Source organism: Oncorhynchus mykiss, chromosome 6 (genome assembly GCF_013265735.2).
Source record: "Oncorhynchus mykiss isolate Arlee chromosome 6, USDA_OmykA_1.1, whole genome shotgun sequence".
In the NCBI taxonomy this organism is placed as follows: Eukaryota; Metazoa; Chordata; class Actinopteri; order Salmoniformes; family Salmonidae; genus Oncorhynchus; species Oncorhynchus mykiss.
Window position 1 is genome coordinate 19242427 of NC_048570.1, and position 19325 is coordinate 19261751.

At 44.5% G+C, this 19325-nt stretch overlaps 1 protein-coding gene across 2 annotated transcripts in view; it reads right to left on the reverse strand.

The window, feature by feature from the left end:
* The window catches only part of LOC110525402 (major facilitator superfamily domain-containing protein 3), a 31804-nt gene extending 12764 nt beyond the window's left edge, over positions 1–19040 (reverse strand). The window contains exons 1-3 of one of the 2 annotated variants that reach the window (XM_036979543.1): positions 18992–19040; positions 16714–17479; positions 6843–6990 (exon numbers count right to left, since the gene is read on the reverse strand). In XM_036979543.1, the coding sequence (XP_036835438.1) occupies positions 6843–6990; positions 16714–17404 (839 nt within the window). In that variant the 5' untranslated portion in view covers positions 17405–17479; positions 18992–19040. The other variant, XM_036979544.1, reaches the window with a different exon arrangement.
* Positions 19041–19325: the final 285 nt, after the last annotated feature.

A 19325-nucleotide genomic window follows, 5' to 3' on the forward strand; every position in this document is an offset into this window, starting at 1 on the left:
CTCGGCATTTAACACCATAGTGCCCTCCAAGTTCGTCATCAAGCTTGAGACCCTGGGTCTCGACCCCGCCCTGTGCAACTGTGTACTGGACTTCCTGACGGGCCGCCCCCAGGTGCTGAGGGTAGGCAACAACATTTCCACCCCGCTGATCCTCAACACTGGGGCCCCACAAGGGTGCGTTCTGAGCCCTCTCCTGTACTCCCTGTTCACCCACGACTGCGTGGCCACGCACGCCTCCAAATCAATCATCAAGTTTGCGGACGACACAACAGTGGTAGGCTTGATTACCAACAACGACGAGACGGCCTACAGGGAGGAGGTGAGGGCCCTCGGAGTGTGGTGTCAGGAAAATAACCTCACACTCAACGTCAACAAAACTAAGGAGATGATTGTGGACTTCAGGAAACAGCAGAGGGAGCATCCTCCTATCCACATGGAACAGTAGTGGAGAGGCTCTCCAGAGGGTAGTGAGGTATGCACAGCGCATCACCGGGGGCAAACTACGTGCCCTCCAGGACACCTACACCACCCGATGTCACAGGAAGGCCATAAAGATCATCAAGGACAACAACCACCCGAGCCACTGCCTGTTCACCCCGCTATCATCCAGAAGGCGAGGTCAGTACAGGTGCATCAAAGCTGGGACCGAGAGACTGAAAAACAGCTTCTATCTCAAGGCCATCAGACTGTTAAACAGCCACCACTAACATTGAGTGGCTGCTGCCAACACACTGACTCAACTCCAGCCACTTTAATAATGGGAATTGATGGGAAATTATGTAAAATATATCACTAGCCACTTTAAACAATGCTACCTAATATAATGTTTACATACCCTACATTATTCATCTCATATGTATATGTATATACTGTACTCTATATCATCTACTGCATCCTTATGTAATACATGTATCACTAGCCACTTTAACTATGCCACTTTGTTTACATACTCATCTCATATGTATATACTGCACTCAATACCATCTACTGTATCTTGCCTATGCCGCTCTGTACCATCACTCATTCATATATCTTTATGTACATATTCTTTATCCCTTTACACTTGTGTCTATAAGGTAGTAGTTTTGGAATTGTTAGCTAGATTACTTGTTGGTTATTACTGCATTGCCGGAACTAGAAGCACAAGCATTTCGCTACACTCGCATTAACATCTTCTAACCATGTGTATGTGACAAATAACATTTGATTTGATTTGATTTGAGGAGCCGTAGCAGCAGGTCTCATGCTGTCAAAGATGTTCGGCTTAAACTAGGCTCTGTACGCTAGGCTCTGTACGCTAGGCTCTGTACGCTAGGCTCTGTACGCTAGGCTCTGTACGCTAAGCTCTGTACGCTAGGCTCTGTACGCTAGACTCTGTATGCTGTGCATGTGTGATAAATAAGAATCATAACGACTAACAAAAATATACACATGCCAATTTACTTCCACAAAATTAGGGAAATTAACCCATAGACCAATAAGCATGACTGGTCAAATGTATTTACATCAACTGGCATTTCCATCAATGGAAATTGATGGATTATGCTAAAAGGCATAATCTTGCTATGGGATTTTTTCCCCTCTCCCAGACAATTGGCCGGTACAAATTTTATTTATCAGCTTAAAAAATATTTATTGGCCATAAGCCGGCTATTACCGGCTAACGGAAACCGCGACACGCACACCCACCCACGACATGTCCCCCAGACGCTAATTGATTCCTTGTTAGTCTAAGAACTGTGTCTCCCGATAGGAATGGCTCATGGGGTAATCAATAACCCAAGGAGCTCCCCACTTCTCACCCCCTTAGAGCATTGTGTTGTGTGTTGTGTGTTGTGTGTGTGTGTGTCTCCCAGGGATTACCACTGTGCCTATCAGTCCCCAAAGGATCCTGTCTATCAGACGAACCAGACACGTGTCACTGTCTGGTATCTGACATCTATACCATCTGACAAGGACATTACCACATGGACATTACCATTACCACTATACTTATATCTGATACCAAATAGTATCTGTCCATTCTGTCAGTCTTTACGTCTACAGGCTCTACAACACCTCTCTCATTTCTCCTTCTTTACCCTTTCCACCGGAAAACCAATCTGCTATCATACACATGCTAAAGACATTGTTTCCCTCATTTTTTATTCTCTCCTTCTCAATGACACTCTTTCAAATCTGGCTCTCTGAGGAGTTGCAGTAGTGATGGGGTGAGAGGAGAACCTGCCTCGCTACTGACACCTCACACGGGCTGGTCTGCGATACCATATAGGCTCTCTGGGATCTGTGTGAGGCGGTCAGTCTCTGACCACTCAGACGTTTCTGATGGGCCCCAGGAGAAATGTTCAAATTTGATTTGAGAGCATTGAGATGGCTTGGTGGATTGGCTTTGTGTAGTGTGCGTATGTGTGCTTGCGTGTTGGGAGGTGGGGGAGAGTGGTGGTGAGTCATTCTGTGGGAATCTGGACTGGGTGTACAGTGTCAGGTGAACGCAACTCTGTGTGTGAAAATGTGACAATTCTGCCCGAGTCCTAATGAAGATCAAAACTATGAAATAACACATATGGAATCATGTAGTAACCAAAAAAAGTGTTAAACAAATCTAAATATGTTTTATATTTTAGATTCTTCAAATAGCCACCCCTTGCCTTGATGACAGCTTTGCACACTCTTGGCATTCTCACAACCAGCTTCATGAGGTAGTCACCTGGAATGCATTTCAATTAACAGGTGTGCCTTCTCAAAAAGTTAGACAGGAAGAAAGAGTAGAAGTACCCCAAAAATTTGACAGCGCTTTTGTGAAAGAGATTCCAAACAACATTGTTTTTGGTCATATTTCTTTATGGCTAGTGTGACAAATACCTGGGAGCCAGCATCAGAGACCATATGGAGATGTAATTAAAACAGGACAGACCACAGACTTCTGCAGACGTTTTATAGAAAGACAAGACATTGGTATTCTCTTCATATTCTATTTCATCTCGATGCTAATGCTTATCATTAACCAATTTAGCTTTGTGAGCGCTAGCAATGAATAAGGTGATGTACACTACATGACCAAAAGTATGTGAACACCTGCACTTCGAACATCTCATTCCTAAATCATGACCATTAATATGTAGTTGGTCCCCCTTTGCTGCTAAAACAGCCTCTACTCTTCTGGGAAGGCTTTCCACTAGATGTTAGAACATTGCTGTGGGAACTTGTTTCTATTCAGCTACAAGATAATTAGTGAGGTTGGGCACTGATGTTGGGCGATTAGGCCTGGCTCGCAGTCGGCATTCCAATTCATCCCAAAGGTGTTTGATGGGGTTGAGATCAGCGCTCTGTGCAGGCCAGTCAAATTATTCAACACCGATCTTGACAAACCATTTTGCTTTGTGCACGAGGGCATTGTCATGCTGAAACAAGAAAGGGTCTTCCCCAAACTGTTGCCACAAAATTGGAAGGACAGAATCGTCTAGAATGTCATTGTATGCTGTAGCGTTAAGATTTGCCTTCACTGGAACTAAGGGGCCTAGCACGTACCATGAAAAACGGCCCCAGACCATTATGCCTCCTCCACCAATCTTTACAGCTGGCATTATGCATTGGTGCAGGTAGCGCTCTCCTGGCATCCGGCAAACCCAGACTTGTCCTTCGGACTGCCAGATGGTGAAGAGTGATTCATCACTCCAGAGAACGCTTTTCAATTGCTCCAGAGTCCAATGACTGCAAGCTTTACACCACTACAGCCGACGCTTGGCATTGTGTGTGGTGATCTTCGGCTCGTGTGTGGCTGATAGGCCATGGAAACCCATTTCCTGAAGCTCCCACCAAACAGTTCTTGTGCTGACGTTGCTTCCAGAGTCATTTTGAAACTCGGTAGTGAGCGTTGCAACTGGGGACAGATGATTTGTATGCGCCACACGCTTCAGAACTCGGCGGTCCCATTCTATGAGCTTGTGTGGCCTACCACTTCGCGGCTGAGCCGTTGTTGCTCCTAGATGTTTCCACTTCACAATAACAGCACTTATAGTTGACCTGGCAGCTCTAGCAGGGCAGAAATTTGATGAACTGACTTGTTGGAAAGGAAGCATCCTATGAAGGTGCAACGTTGAAAGTCTTCAGTAAGGCCAATCTACTGTCAATGATTGTCTATGGAGATTGAATGGCTGTGTGCTCAATTTTATACACCTGTCAGCAACAGGTGTGGCTGAAATAGCCAAATCCAATCATTTGAAGTGGTGTCCACATACTTTTGTATATATAATGTATGTCTCATGTATGGGAAAATACTTACTTACGTATTGTTGTTATTTATAGATTGCATTACATCACATGTATTGTTTTATGCATTGGAGGTTGAGTTAGGGTAGTGTATGTGCTGTAATGGCAGTTGGCGAAAATGTAAGGTTAACTAGCAATTGAAAGGAGAACTTTAATCTCTAGAGCTGAGGCATCCCTGCTTTGTTGTGCAGCTGCTGCCTTTCCAAACGTATGTTCTACTACCGTTTGCTAGGAACTTCAATATTATTCTTAGAAAATAAGATGACGTCAAGGAGAGTCTATAGGAGTGACATTTTTCACGAGCAAATGGCGCTGCTGCAGATTCTAATGACTTTTAGGCTAAAGTCTGATCTGTGATCTCTCTCAAAAATAACACATTTAGTTCACTTCATGTTAGGTCAATAGAAATAGTTGATTATTGGTGAATGCTTTGAATTATCAGCTGTAGGACACAGAATACCTAGTGTTGCTGCTGGGGCCTGTCTCCTTGCCTCAATTTACAAAGCATCTCCCCGTGCTGTTCTCCTACCACACACACACACACACACACACACACACACACAGACACAGACAGACAGACAGACAGACAGACAGACAGACAGACAGACAGACAGACAGACAGACAGACAGACAGACAGACAGACAGACAGACAGACAGACAGACAGACAGACAGACAGACAGACAGACAGACAGACAGACAGACAGACAGACAGACAGACAGACAGACAGACAGACAGACAGACAGACAGACAGACAGACAGACAGACAGACAGACAGACAGACAGACAGACAGACAGACAGACAGACAGACAGACAGACAGACAGACAGACAGACAGACAGACAGACAGACAGACAGACAGACAGACAGACAGACAGACAGACAGACAGACAGACAGACAGACAGACAGACAGACAGACAGACAGACAGACAGACAGACAGACAGACAGACAGACAGACAGACAGACAGACAGACAGACAGACAGACAGACAGACAGACAGACAGACAGACAGACAGACAGACAGACAGACAGACAGACAGACAGACAGACAGACAGACAGACAGACAGACAGACAGACAGACAGACAGACAGACAGACAGACAGACAGACAGACAGACAGACAGACAGACAGACAGACAGACAGACAGACAGACAGACAGACAGACAGACAGACAGACAGACAGACAGACAGACAGACAGACAGACAGACAGACAGACAGACAGACAGACAGACAGACAGACAGACAGACAGACAGACAGACAGACAGACAGACAGACAGACAGACAGACAGACAGACAGACAGACAGACAGACAGACAGACAGACAGACAGACAGACAGACAGACAGACAGACAGACAGACAGACAGACAGACAGACAGACAGACAGACAGACACACACACACACACACACACACACACACACACACACACACACACACACACACACACACACACACACACACACACACACACACACACACACACACATCCCCCCAATATGGGGAGGGGAGGTGATGGGGTGGGGTGACGCTAAAATGGGCACTATAGACAGTGTTGCTTCTAAACACAAACAGGAGAGTGCTGCCTCTGAACGCTAACATGAGAGTGCTGCCTCTGAACGCTAACAGGAGAGTGCTGCCTCTGAACGCTAACAGGAGAGTGCTGCCTCTGAACGCTAACAGGAGAGTGCTGCCTCTGAACGCTAACAGGAGAGTGCTGCCTCTGAACGCTAACAGGAGAGTGCTGCCTCTGAACGCTAACAGGAGAGTGCTGCCTCTGAACGCTAACAGGAGAGTGCTGCCTCTGAACGCTAACAGGAGAGTGCTGCCTCTGAACGCTAACAGGAGAGTGCTGCCTCTGAACGCTAACAGGAGAGTGCTGCCTCTGAACGCTAACAGGAGAGTGCTGCCTCTGAACGCTAACAGGAGAGTGCTGCCTCTGAACGCTAACAGGAGAGTGCTGCCTCTGAACGCTAACAGGAGAGTGCTGCCTCTGAACGCTAACAGGAGAGTGCTGCCTCTGAACGCTAACAGGAGAGTGCTGCCTCTGAACGCTAACAGGAGAGTGCTGCCTCTGAACGCTAACAGGAGAGTGCTGCCTCTGAACGCTAACAGGAGAGTGCTGCCTCTGAACGCTAACAGGAGAGTGCTGCCTCTGAACGCTAACAGGAGAGTGCTGCCTCTGAACGCTAACAGGAGAGTGCTGCCTCTGAACGCTAACATGAGAGTGCTGCCTCTGAACGCTAACAGGAGAGTGCTGCCTCTGAACGCTAACAGGAGAGTGCTGCCTCTGAACGCTAACAGGAGAGTGCTGCCTCTGAACGCTAACAGGAGAGTGCTGCCTCTGAACGCTAACAGGAGAGTGCTGCCTCTGAACGCTAACAGGAGAGTGCTGCCTCTGAACGCTAACAGGAGAGTGCTGCCTCTGAACGCTAACAGGAGAGTGCTGCCTCTGAACGCTAACAGGAGAGTGCTGCCTCTGAACGCTAACATGAGAGTGCTGCCTCTGAACGCTAACAGGAGAGTGCTGCCTCTGAACGCTAACAGGAGAGTGCTGCCTCTGAACGCTACCTGAACTGGGAGAGCAGCAGGCCACCGAGGGAGGAGCCACAGATTGAGAAGCACATGGCGATCATGCCGTTCCAGAACCCCAGCTCCCGGGCTGTCATGTGATGGTCCAAAAGGAAGAGAGGGAACATGGTCACCGCACCCTGCTCACCTGTGGATAGAGACAGAGAGAGAGGACAAACCAGTTGGAGTTCAGGTTAGACAAGAGAGAGTTAGACTCTAAACACAAATCTCTTCATCTGTAGTTTTAGTCATTTTATCTACAACATAGCCAAGAGTCAACTACGATGGATTAGCCATTGTTGGAAATAAACATACTCAAAAACACCCACAATCCACCTTCCTGTGACAGAGCTATTTAAAGGAAAACAGGAAGAAAACAATAGTGGATGTCTTCACTGTGTATGACAACTCTTAAACACAACTCTTAAACACTGTGACAGTGCACAAAGCAGTTACCTTTAATAGACTGGACAATGTTGTATTGGTGCTTTCTTAATCTAACAACATACACTATTCCTAGATCGTATCAATAATAGATGTAAAAAAAAAAAAATGTGAATATCCTGCGTAATTTTTCAAAAGGGCCTAATGTAAAACTTCCTCAGATAACACAAGCCTCAGTCACAGAGCTTTCTGGTGAAATAAAAGTTTATCAGTGAGACAATAGTGCCTCTGTCGCTGTGTGGTTTCGAAGGCGGGACAATTTTCTGCCCGAACGACGCTGTAAAATATTCAGCGCTGCCGCCATTATTAATGGAGAGTGACTTCACAAAGACAGGGAGACGGAGTGCTGAGTGACAGCTCAGAGACTGCTGTCAAAGAGACGACACACTCACACACCACACACTTGGCCAGAAGAAAAACAACAATAGAGAGAGAATCTTTCACATGAAATGGAGAAGGATATCAAAAGGAGTTCTTAGAGAAGACGCTGAAAACCTCCTGGCACACGGGAACGCTAGGACAACGCACACGTTGTGACAGCGCTATGTGACAGCCAAGCTAAATGTATGGAAGGAGAATGAGAGGGATAAACAGAGGCTGCTGTGATGACATATTCATTCAGCGTCTATATTCTATATTCCAAGGCAGCACTAACATAAACAGCTATCAGCTACTGTATTACTCACTATTTCCCACCATCACCGGTTGAAACCTGGGGAACTTTTTATCATCCAACAGGGTAGATAGTTTGAGGCAAGACATTACTTAAATGGACAATCTGCCATTGCTACACCAATTTTTTTGACGTTGAAATGATTGATACACACCCATTGATTCTTGAAGAATATATACTGAGTGTACAAAACATTAGGAACACATACCTAATATTGAGTTGCACCCCATTTTGCCCTCAGAACAGCCTCAATTAATCAGGGCATGGACTCTACAAGGTATCGAAAGCGTTTCACAGGGATGCTGGCCCATGTTGACTACAATGCTTCCCACAATTGTGTCAAGTTGGCTGAATGTCCTTTGGGTGGTTGACCATTCTTGATACACATGGGAAACTGTTGAGCGTGAAAAACCCTCAAACCGGGGCGCCTGGCACCTATTTCCATTCCCTGTTCAAAGGCACTTAAATCTTTGGTTTTGCCCATTCAACCTCTGAATGGCACATATACACAATCCATGTCTTAATTGTCTCAAGGCTTAAAAAGCATTTTTTTAACCTGTCTCCTCCTCTCCATATACACTGATTTGAAGTGGATTTAACAAGTGATATCAATAAGGGATCATAGCTTTCACGTGGATTCACCTGGTCAGTCTGTCATGGAAAGAGCAGGTGTTCCTAATGTTTGTACACTCAGTGTAGTTCAAATGCCTCATGAGCTTAGTTAAATTATTTTACTCCATCAAAACCCCAAATATACATTTGTTTTACTAATTTGTATGTAAACAGTGTAGGTCTTATTGTAAACAAACACTGCATCAAAATAGCCTAAAAATATGGTTATAACTATCATTTTGATGTCATATTTAATTTTTACATTTTGGTTATTTAGCAGATGCTCTTATCCAGAGTGACTTACAGTTAGTGCATTCATCTTAAGATAGCTGGGTGGGACAACCACAACCACATATCACAGTTATAGTAAGTACATTTAAGTACATTTTTCCTCAATAAAGTAGTTATCAGCAAAGTCAGAGTTTGTAAGGAAAGAAAAGTGTTAGTTCACTAAATGCATTTTTATGCAGGGGGGGGGGGGGGGGGGTGCTCTGCTGTTCTAGCTTTAGGGGGAAGCCAGTTCCACAATCGGGTTGTGCAAGGGAAGAGAAGAGTTTGGACTGGGCTGAGCAGGAGCTGGAGACCAGAGGTGCTCGGGTTGGGGTGTAGGGTTTGAGCATAGCCTGAAGGTAAGGTCAGTCCTAGCTCTGTCTATGAATTTGAGAGGGGTTACATTCCTCCAACCCCATCCCTGAGATATTTACCAAAACACTGGATGGGGTAACACCTTTGTTGTTGTATGAACAACAGATTGTTCTTTTAAAGCCTTTATGAAGTCTAATAAACCACAGGCTGCTGTTGCACATGGAAACCATGTGTTTGATATATTTGATACCAATCCACTCATTCCACTCCAGCCATTACCACGAGCCCTGTCCTCTCCAATTAAGGTGCCACCAACCTCCTATGCTTGATTCTTTACCAGTGGTTCTGTGTCTCTACAGCATTCAGTGCTCCCACTGCTTCAAACTCATTATTTCTTTAAAAGGGGAGTGCAGACAAACACAACAAGGCTGATTATTCAATTCTATAAATATTCGCAAAGCAACAATTGTCCATTTCAGTGGGGATTTCATTAGGCATCCACAAAGAAGAAACTAGTAGAGAGGGGAGTATGGGAGAAAGATAGAGAGACAGAGTGGGAGAGAGACAGAGACAGAGAGGGTGAGAAAGACAGAGAGAGAGAGAGAGAATGACAGAGAGACAGATAGAGGAGAATGACAGAGAGACAGATAGAGAGGGAGAATGACAGAGAGACAGAGGGGGATAATGACAGAGAGACAGAGAGAGAGGGAGAATGACAGAGAGACAGAGAGAGGGAGAATGACAGAGACAGAAAATGAGACACGGTGGAGAGAAAAATAATGGATAAGAGAGAAAGACAGAGAGAGAAGGGTAAGGGAGAAACATGAACAGACAGATAGAGAGAGAGAGGGGTAGTTGAGAAACATGAACAGAGAGTGAGAGAGAGGTAAGGGAGAAACATGAACAGACATAGAGAGAGAGGGGTAAGGGAGAAACATGAACAGACAGATACAGAGAGAGGGGTAAGGGAGAAACATGAACAGACAGAGAGAGAGTGGTAAGGGAGAAACATGAACAGAGAGAGAGAGAGAGGGGGGTAAGGGAGAAACATGAACAGACAGAGAGAGAGAGAGAGAGGGGTAAGGGAGAAACATGAACAGACAGAGAGAGAGGGGTAAAAGAGAAACATGAACAGACAGAGAGAGAGGGGTAAGGGAGAAACATGAACAGACAGAGAGAAGGAGGGGTAAGGGAGAAACATGAACAGAGAGAGAGAGAGGGGTAAGGGAGAAACATGAACAGACAGAGAGAGAGGGGTAAGGGAGAAACATGAATAGACAGAGAGAGAGAGGGGTAAGGGAGAAACATGAACAGAGAGAGAGAGAGAGAGAGAGAGGGGTAAGGGAGAAACATGAACAGACAGAGAGAGAGGGGTAAAGGAGAAACATGAACAGACAGAGAGAGAGAGGGGTAAGGGAGAAACATGAACAGACAGAGAGAGAGAGGGGTAAGGGAGAAACATGAACAGACAGATAGAGAGAGGGGTAAGGAAGAAACATGAACAGACAGAGAGAGAGAGGGGTAAGGGAGAAACATGAACAGACAGAGAGAGAGGGGGGTAAGGGAGAAACATGAACAGATAGAGAGAGAGGGGTAAGGGAGAAACATGAACAGACAGAGAGAGGGGTAAGGGAGAAACATGAACAGACAGAGAGAGAGGGGTAAGCGAGAAACATGAACAGACGGAGAGAGAGAGGGGTAAGGGAGAAACATGAACAGACAGAGAGAGAGAGGGGTAAGGGAGAACATGAACACAGAGAGAGAGAGAGAGAGAGAGAGAGAGAGAGAGAGAGAGAGGGGTAAGGGAGAAACATGAACAGACAGAGAGAGAGAGGGGTAAGGGAGAAACATGAACAGACAGAGAGAGAGGGGTAAAGGAGAAACATGAACAGACGAAGAGAGATAGGGGTAAGGGAGAAACATGAACAGACAGAGAGAGAGAGGGGTAAGGGAGAAACATGAACAGACAGAGAGAGGGGTAAGGGAGAGAGATAGTGAGAATGATTTATGGAGAGAGACTGGGTTTATAGAGGAGGAGGGATGCAGAAAAAGGGGCAAAATGTGGAAGAATGAGACTGAGGAGAATGAGGAATTTGGTACAGGAGGGGTGATGGGGAGAGTAGGGCTGACAGGTTGCTGATGGGAAACAAGAGGTGTTTGTGCACGAGTAAGAAAGAAAGAAAGAAAGAAATAAATTAAAAATAGTGAGAGAGAGAGAACAGGATGAGGGATCAGAGTGAGAGTCAATTAGGAAACAGAATGGTCGGGTAACAGAGTGATCACATGAAGCTCAGACACTAGAGGACAGGATCAGATGGGATCACGAGGACACTTAGGAGAAAACAAGACACAAAACACACCCTGGGAACAAGTAAATCAGTAAGCTACAGTTCTACGTACACCTTCCATTGACACACACACACACTAACAGCAATCCCTACAGGTGTGCACATTGCAGGGTGTCACAGAGTTTGTTGAACCCCTAAGGAACTAGGCTGAAGCATGGGAAAAAAAACTTGAACCCCACCCACCCTACCCAGATGGGTCACTTTGCTAAAATGCTCTTATGTTACCAACTATGTTTTACTCCCATAACCACATGAACTATAACTGTCCTCGCTAACCTTTCTACAGAAAGCTGTTGCACTACAGAGCTCCATAGCACCAGGAGATCTACACCATTCCACCAATCAGGGGTCCTAACATTCCATGTAGGACTGGGCGATATGGCCAAAATAACATATCACAATATATTTCTCATTCTTTTGACTGCATGGCAGTGTTTGACGGTATTCTATGTTTCTGAATAATACAAGCTATAAATATGTTTTATGAGTAGTGCATAACCCTAGGATGGCAACAGATTCATTCTAATTGGTTTAATGTTCTTTCTCCTTCCTGATTGTTTTATACTCAACCAAACTAGGACAAATCTGACTTTTCATTTATTTAGCACTGTATCAACATATCGTTACAGACGATTTTATAAAAATCCATACCGGTATACCTTGAAATATGATATATCACCCAGCCCTAACTACACGTTACCAGTGTATTGACCAATGATTGTTTACTTTGTCAACAGCATAGATATCAAACACTGACTATGCAATCTAGGGGAGCAGTGTTATGGACAACCAAACAGGGTCACTGGTTGGTTTGGCTCCAGTATTGAAAAAGTCCTGTTATATCGTCCCAATACTGTCCTCTCTCTTTGGGCCTCTTTGCCTTTATCCATCGCTCTCTGTCTCCCTCTGGGCACCATGTGGTGGTTCTTCATTAATTCATCCCCCCTTCAGCCTCCCTGCCGTCCTCCTTTCTCCCTCTGGAAAATTAACCCACATCCCCCGCACACCGCTCTCTCCCCCCACTTCCCAGGCCCCCCTCTCTCTCACCCATGCTCTGCCATCCTCTCTCCCATGTCTCACAGTCTATCCAGTATGGCTGTGCATGGCAGAGGTTGGCGGTTTCCCATAGCAGGAAAATAATCCTGCAACAACAGGACATTTAAATTATTGCATGGATTATAATTAATGGACATTTTTGTAGGGGTTGATAATTTTTTTTGTTAGTGCAAATCAAGTCTGACATTTTAAAGTGGAAATTACCTGCAACAACAGGGTGATCAAATTAAGATCTTACATCTGTAGATGTTGGCCCCAAGTTAACCACTGACTGATACAGGGTCAGTTTTTCTCTGTTTGATTAGTGGTTAAGGTTATTATTGTAGGGTAGGTTAATCTGATCCTAGATCAGTGGGTACTAAACCCAATAAGAGCAGCGCTATCACTTTCCCATCTACCAATACTAGCCCATCCCTCCATCAGTGTTCCCCGGACTACAATACACAGGTTCATTCTCCTTCTATCCCTTTTGCCCCCAACTCTCTCTCTGGGATTCTGCCCAGACAGCAAGTCCCATGTCCGCGACCTCAAATGACACAGGGGTCATCCAAACGGTTCCTTCTCATTGGTTGTGCGGTTCTACACAGAGCAAACTCGCTGTGTTCATTAAGAGTGAGTGGGAGAGGGGTCTGAGATGAGTGTGTTTGTGTGTTGGGGGAGGGGGGGTTTAAGGCAGACCTTTCACTCTAAAATCTCACACACAAACAGTCTCACATTCACATGGATTGTTGAGTTTCACCTGACAGTTGCACACAAACAGTCTGACCTTTTTATTCTGAAATAAAGAGCGGACAACTAAGCCGGTTATTTGTAAATGCTGATTATATTCGATATGATTATTATGTTAATATTGATAACATCATGAGGATGAGGATGTTAACGATAATGGCGATGATGAAAATGATTGCTATGGAGATGGTGAAAGTGGAACCCCTCAAACGAACTGTCTTACTCTCCTGTCTAGTGTCTGCCTGGGATCATCCAATTACTGTGCCACCCCTAACACACTCTCTCTCAAACACACACAAATACATACAGGAAAAACAATGGCACACACATTCACAAAGAAGCACAAGTATGCAAATGTATATAGAACATGTTTTCCCAACACCCAAACAAACACACACACCAGTGTGACGCTGCGTCTTCCATTTCAATTTCCTTGAAAAAAACACCAGACATACAGACACACTAATCCTTACATAATCCCCTCCTGCTGACAGACACCAAACTGTGTTCCTACCAACTCTCGCTCACACACACATACATACACACGCTGATTAACACCAAACTGTGTTCCTACCAACTCTCGCTCACACACACATACATACACACGCTGATTAACACCAAACTGTGTTCCTACCAACTCTCGCTCACACACACATACATACACACGCTGATTAACACCAAACTGTGTTCCTACCAACTCTCGCTCACACACACATACATACACACGCTGCTTAACACCAAACTGTGTTCATATCAATTCTCGCTCACACACACACACACGCTGCTTAACACGAAACTGTGTTCATATTAATTCTCGCTCACACATACACACGCTGATTAACACCAAACTGTGTTCATATCAACTCTCGCTCACACACACATACATACACACGATGCTTAAAACCAAACTGTGTTCATATCAACTCTCGCTCACACACACATACATACACACGCTGATTAACACCAAACTGTGTTCATATCAACTCTCGCTCACACACACATACATACACACGCTGATTAACACCAAACTGTGTTCATATCAACTCTCGCTCACACACACATACATACACACGCTGATTAACACCAAACTGTGTTCATATCAACTCTCGCTCACACACACATACATACACACGCTGATTAACACCAAACTGTGTTCATATCAATTCTCGCTCACACACACACACACACACACACACACGCTGCTTAACACGAAACTGTGTTCATATTAATTCTCGCTCACACACACACACACACACACGCTGCTTAACACCAAACTGTGTTCATATCAACTCTCGCTCACACACACATACATACACACACTCTGCTTAACACCAAACTGTGTTCATATCAACTCTCGCTCACACACACACACACACACACACACACACACGCTGCTTAACACCAAACTGTGTTCATATCAACTCTCGCTCACACACACATACATACACACGATGCTTAACACCAAACTGTGTTCATATCAACTCTCGCTCACACACACATACATACACACGGTGCTTAACACCAAACTGTGTTCATATCAACTCTCGCTCACACACACATACATACACACACACACACACACACACACACGCTGCTTAACACCAAACTGTGTTCATATCAACTCTCGCTCACACACACATACATACACACGATGCTTAACACCAAACTGTGTTCATATCAACTCTCGCTCACACACACATACATACACACGATGCTTAACACCAAACTGTGTTCATATCAACTCTCGCTCACACACACATACATACACACGATGCTTAACACCAAACTGTGTTCATATCAACTCTCGCTCACACACACACACATACACACGATGCTTAACACCAAACTGTGTTCATATCAACTCTCGCTCACACACACATACATACACACGATGCTTAAAACCAAACTGTGTTCATCATAGAACGTTTTCTCTTGCAAATATAAACTTGGAGACAAATACATTTTTTAAAGGACAACATTCCTAACATCTCACTAGCCCTAATATATACCTGTTACTTTGTACATAAATGCTATTCACAGAGTTCAAAATGTCATATTTTCTAAAAAATGGAACGTTAAGTAGGTTCTGGACTCATTACCAAGTCCCTGGGAATAACTCACTCATTCCCTTTATTCATCAACAGACTAGATGATCAGTCTAGATCAGGGTCATCGTTAGTTACCCCAGACACAAATGTTATTTTAAACCTAACCTTAACCATACTGCTAACTTTATGCCTAACCTTAACCATACTGCTAACTTTATGCCTAACCTTAACCATACTGCTAACTTTATGCCTAACCTTAACCATACTGCTAACTTTATGCCTAACCTTAACCATACTGCTAACTTTATGCCTAACCTTAACCATACTGCTAACTTTATGCCTAACCTTAACCATGCTGCTAACTTTATGCCTAACCTTAACCATACCTCTAACTTTATGCCTAACCTTAAATTAAGACCAAAAAGTACATTTTTACAATATAGCCCTTTTTTAAAACTTTGTGGCTGTAGTAAATAGTTCAGGGCAACAGTGGTAAGAAATGAGACCACAGCTGAAAGGAGAAAATATGATTCTGTCTTGCTTACTTCATTTATACATTTTAGTCATTTCGCACAAGGTATTATCCAGAGCGACTTACAGGGGCAATTAGGGTTAAGTACCTTGCTCAAGAGCACAAACAGATTTTATTTTTCACCTTGCCAGTTCAGATATTTGAACAAGCGACCGTTCGGTTACTGGCCCAACGCTCTTAACTGCTAGGCTACCTGCCACCCACTTCACAAATGAGGCTACAGGTCATCAGGCTTGCATTCAATAGGCACCAAATGGAATAAAACAGACTGAAACAGGCAGGGACTATGAGAACTTGTCCAATAAGAAACCTTTCGTTTTTGTACTCCGTTGCAAAATGTTTTGCTATGTTTTGCATTAAATAATGTAGGACTACTATTGGAAGAAAACATGCTTTGGCTAAGTCATTTATGGAATAGTGGGTTTCTTATGTAGTAGCCTTGTAGTGGATCAGCTTCAGTGTACAGTAGATGAGAGTGGAGGTTGGTGTTAAGACTTTTAGCTACTTCTCTAGTTGGTACAGTAGATGAGAGTGGAGGTTAGTGTTAAGACTTTTAGCTACTTCTCTAGTTGGTACAGTAGATGAGTGTGGAGGTTAGTGTTAAGACTTTTAGCTACTTCTCTAGTTGGTACAGTAGATGAGTGTGGAGGTTAGTGTTAAGACGTTTAGCTACTTCTCTAGTTGGTACAGTAGGTGAGTGTGGAGGTTGGTGTTAAGACTTTTAGCTACTTCTCCAGTTGGTACAGTAGATGAGAGTGGAGGTTAGTGTTAAGACGTTTAGGTACTTCTCTAGTTGGTACAGTAGGTGAGTGTACATGGTTGTCAGACTGACTAGCAGATTTACCCAGTTTGTATGTGAGAACGTAGATCATGGTCCAGGGCGTCCCAGGTACTGACAGCAGCTTCCGCCACACCCTCCAGGGATGCACAGCGTCCGACTGGACCCCCTTCCTCCCCTCTGCCTGGCCCCTCAACAGCTCATTGTCCAGCACGGGGGCCCCCAACACAAACAGTGCCACCCCGAAGTACACAAAGGCCAACAGCATAAACATAGGGCCCCACCCGGCCACGTCAATCACAGCCAGGAGCCCGCCCCCGGCGAACACCGAGCCGGCCTTGTAGCCCACCACCTGAGCCATGTTGCCCAGGCCCAGCTCGCTACGGCCCTTCAGCAGTCCCACAGCAGCCCCATCCACTGTGATGTCCTGAATCGATGCCAGGGCGTTCATGGCCAGCAGAGTCCCCACCACTCCCCAGATGTGGGCCTCCGGGGCCAGAGCGGCACTGGAGAGACAAGTAAGCGCCAGGCCAGAGACCGTGGCCACCAGCCAGCGCCGCTTGGTGCCCACACGGTCCACCAGAGGTGCCCAGAGGACCTTGAGCACCCAGGGGAAGTAGAGGATTTTGGTCAAGCCGATGTGGGTGAGGGAGTGGCCCGCCCCACGGAGGTAGACAGGGAGCAACAAGGACTGGAGACCATAGGGGATCCCCTGCACAAAGTACAGGAGACCCAGAAAAACCAGCTTGTCATTCATGATTAAATAGGAAAGGGACAATTCGTCAGGTCATGACGATGTTCCACCAGGAGCTGATCAAATGGGTCGATCAGCCTAGGAGAGATGGGGAAGAGAAAGAGGGGATCATTTCACTGACGGAAAACATGAGCAAATGGGTGCCGGAGTCTGGTCTAGTTAGTCCGGCAGACTCCAGACCACACATGCAAGCTAGTGACGGGGTTCCAAATTCCACCTTGCTCCCTATACTCTTTCTCCCTCTGTATCTGTCACCTTGTCTACCTTCCGACTGCCAAGGTACATGAAAAAATTATATATAAAAATAAAATCATGAGCAAATGGAATTCCCCTCATGATAAATAGTTTTGGGTTTTAGTATATGTATTAAATGAAGGAAACTCAGGTTTCATTATACACTGAACAAAAATATAAACGCAACATGTAAAGTCCTGGTCCCATGTTTCATGAGCTGAAATAAAAGATCCCAGAAATGTTTTAAATGCACCAAAAAAATGTTTATCTCAAATTTTGTTTACTTCCCTGTTAGTGAGCATTTCTCCTTTGTCAATATAATCCATCCACCTGACAGGTGTGGCATATCAAGAAGCTGATTATGCAGCATGATAATTACACAGGTGCACCTTGTACTGGGGACAATAAAAGGTCACTCTAAAATGTGCATTTTTGTCACCCAATACAGTGCCACAGATATTGCAAGTTTTGAGGGAGCGTGAAATTGGCATTTGGACTGCAGGAATGTCCAATAGAGCTCTTGCCAGGGAATTGTATGTTAATTTCTCTACCATAAGCCGCTTCCAATGTAATTTTAGAGAACTTGGCAGTATGTCCAACCGGCCTCACAACCACAGACCACGTGTAACCATGCCAGCCCAGGACCTCCACATCCGGCTTCTTCACCTGTGGGATTGTCTGATACCAGCCACCCCGACAGCTGATGAAACTGAGAAGTATTTTTGTCTGTAATAAAGCCCTTTTGTGGGGAAAAACACATTTTGATTGGCTGGTCCTGGATCTCAAGTGGGTAGCCTATGCCCTCCCAGGCCCACACATGGCTGCACCCCTGCCTCGTCATGTAAAATCCATAGATAGGGCCAAATGTATTTATTTAAATTGACTGATTTCCTTATATGAACTGTAACTAAGAGAAATCGTTAATAGTTACGTTTATATTTTTGTTCAGTATAGATTCTGGCAAACTGATGCATCAGACAGCTGTCAAGCTTTATTCACAAGCAATAATTAACTTTCATAACTAGTTCATCTTCCTTTTAATTAAACGTATAACACATGGGACCGTGTAGATATCCGTTTACGCCCCAAACTTGACCTTTCGATAGTAGCAAGCTAAACTGATGTCTCGGTAACTTGGCTAGTTATACTACAAGCAAAAACCAATAAACATGCATGGCCAAATAGCTAGTATTCAAGCTAACGCTGTCATACTACCAATTCAGAGTAAGTTAAGTATCAGCGCGTGCCAATAGCTAGCAAATTCCGTGGTGAAGTTGTATAAATATTATATTATAAAACGTTAATCTGAGTGCAATCTGTTATGATAATTGTGTCGTTAGCTAGCTGGCTACATACTGGAAAGGGAGAACCTGCTTTCAGCGTCTCGTCAGCAACACTAACAGAGTACATCCGGGTCACGGAATTTCAGAACTTTTCCAAATAAAAGCCCCCCAAGTAATAGTAGAAACGTTTCAATAACCTGTATTTACTCATGATATATGAACAATTATAGTCTTAACATTAACAATGATTCCTATTTGTTCATATTTAAGTTACATTTGCATTAAATGTGGGTTTTAAAACTTGTTCCAAGGTCAAATAAATGGCCACAATACGAATCACCATATGGAATACATATTGGTTTAAAAAAGCCAAAACTATTCTGGGTGTCGCAGTAAAAGTATTGTAG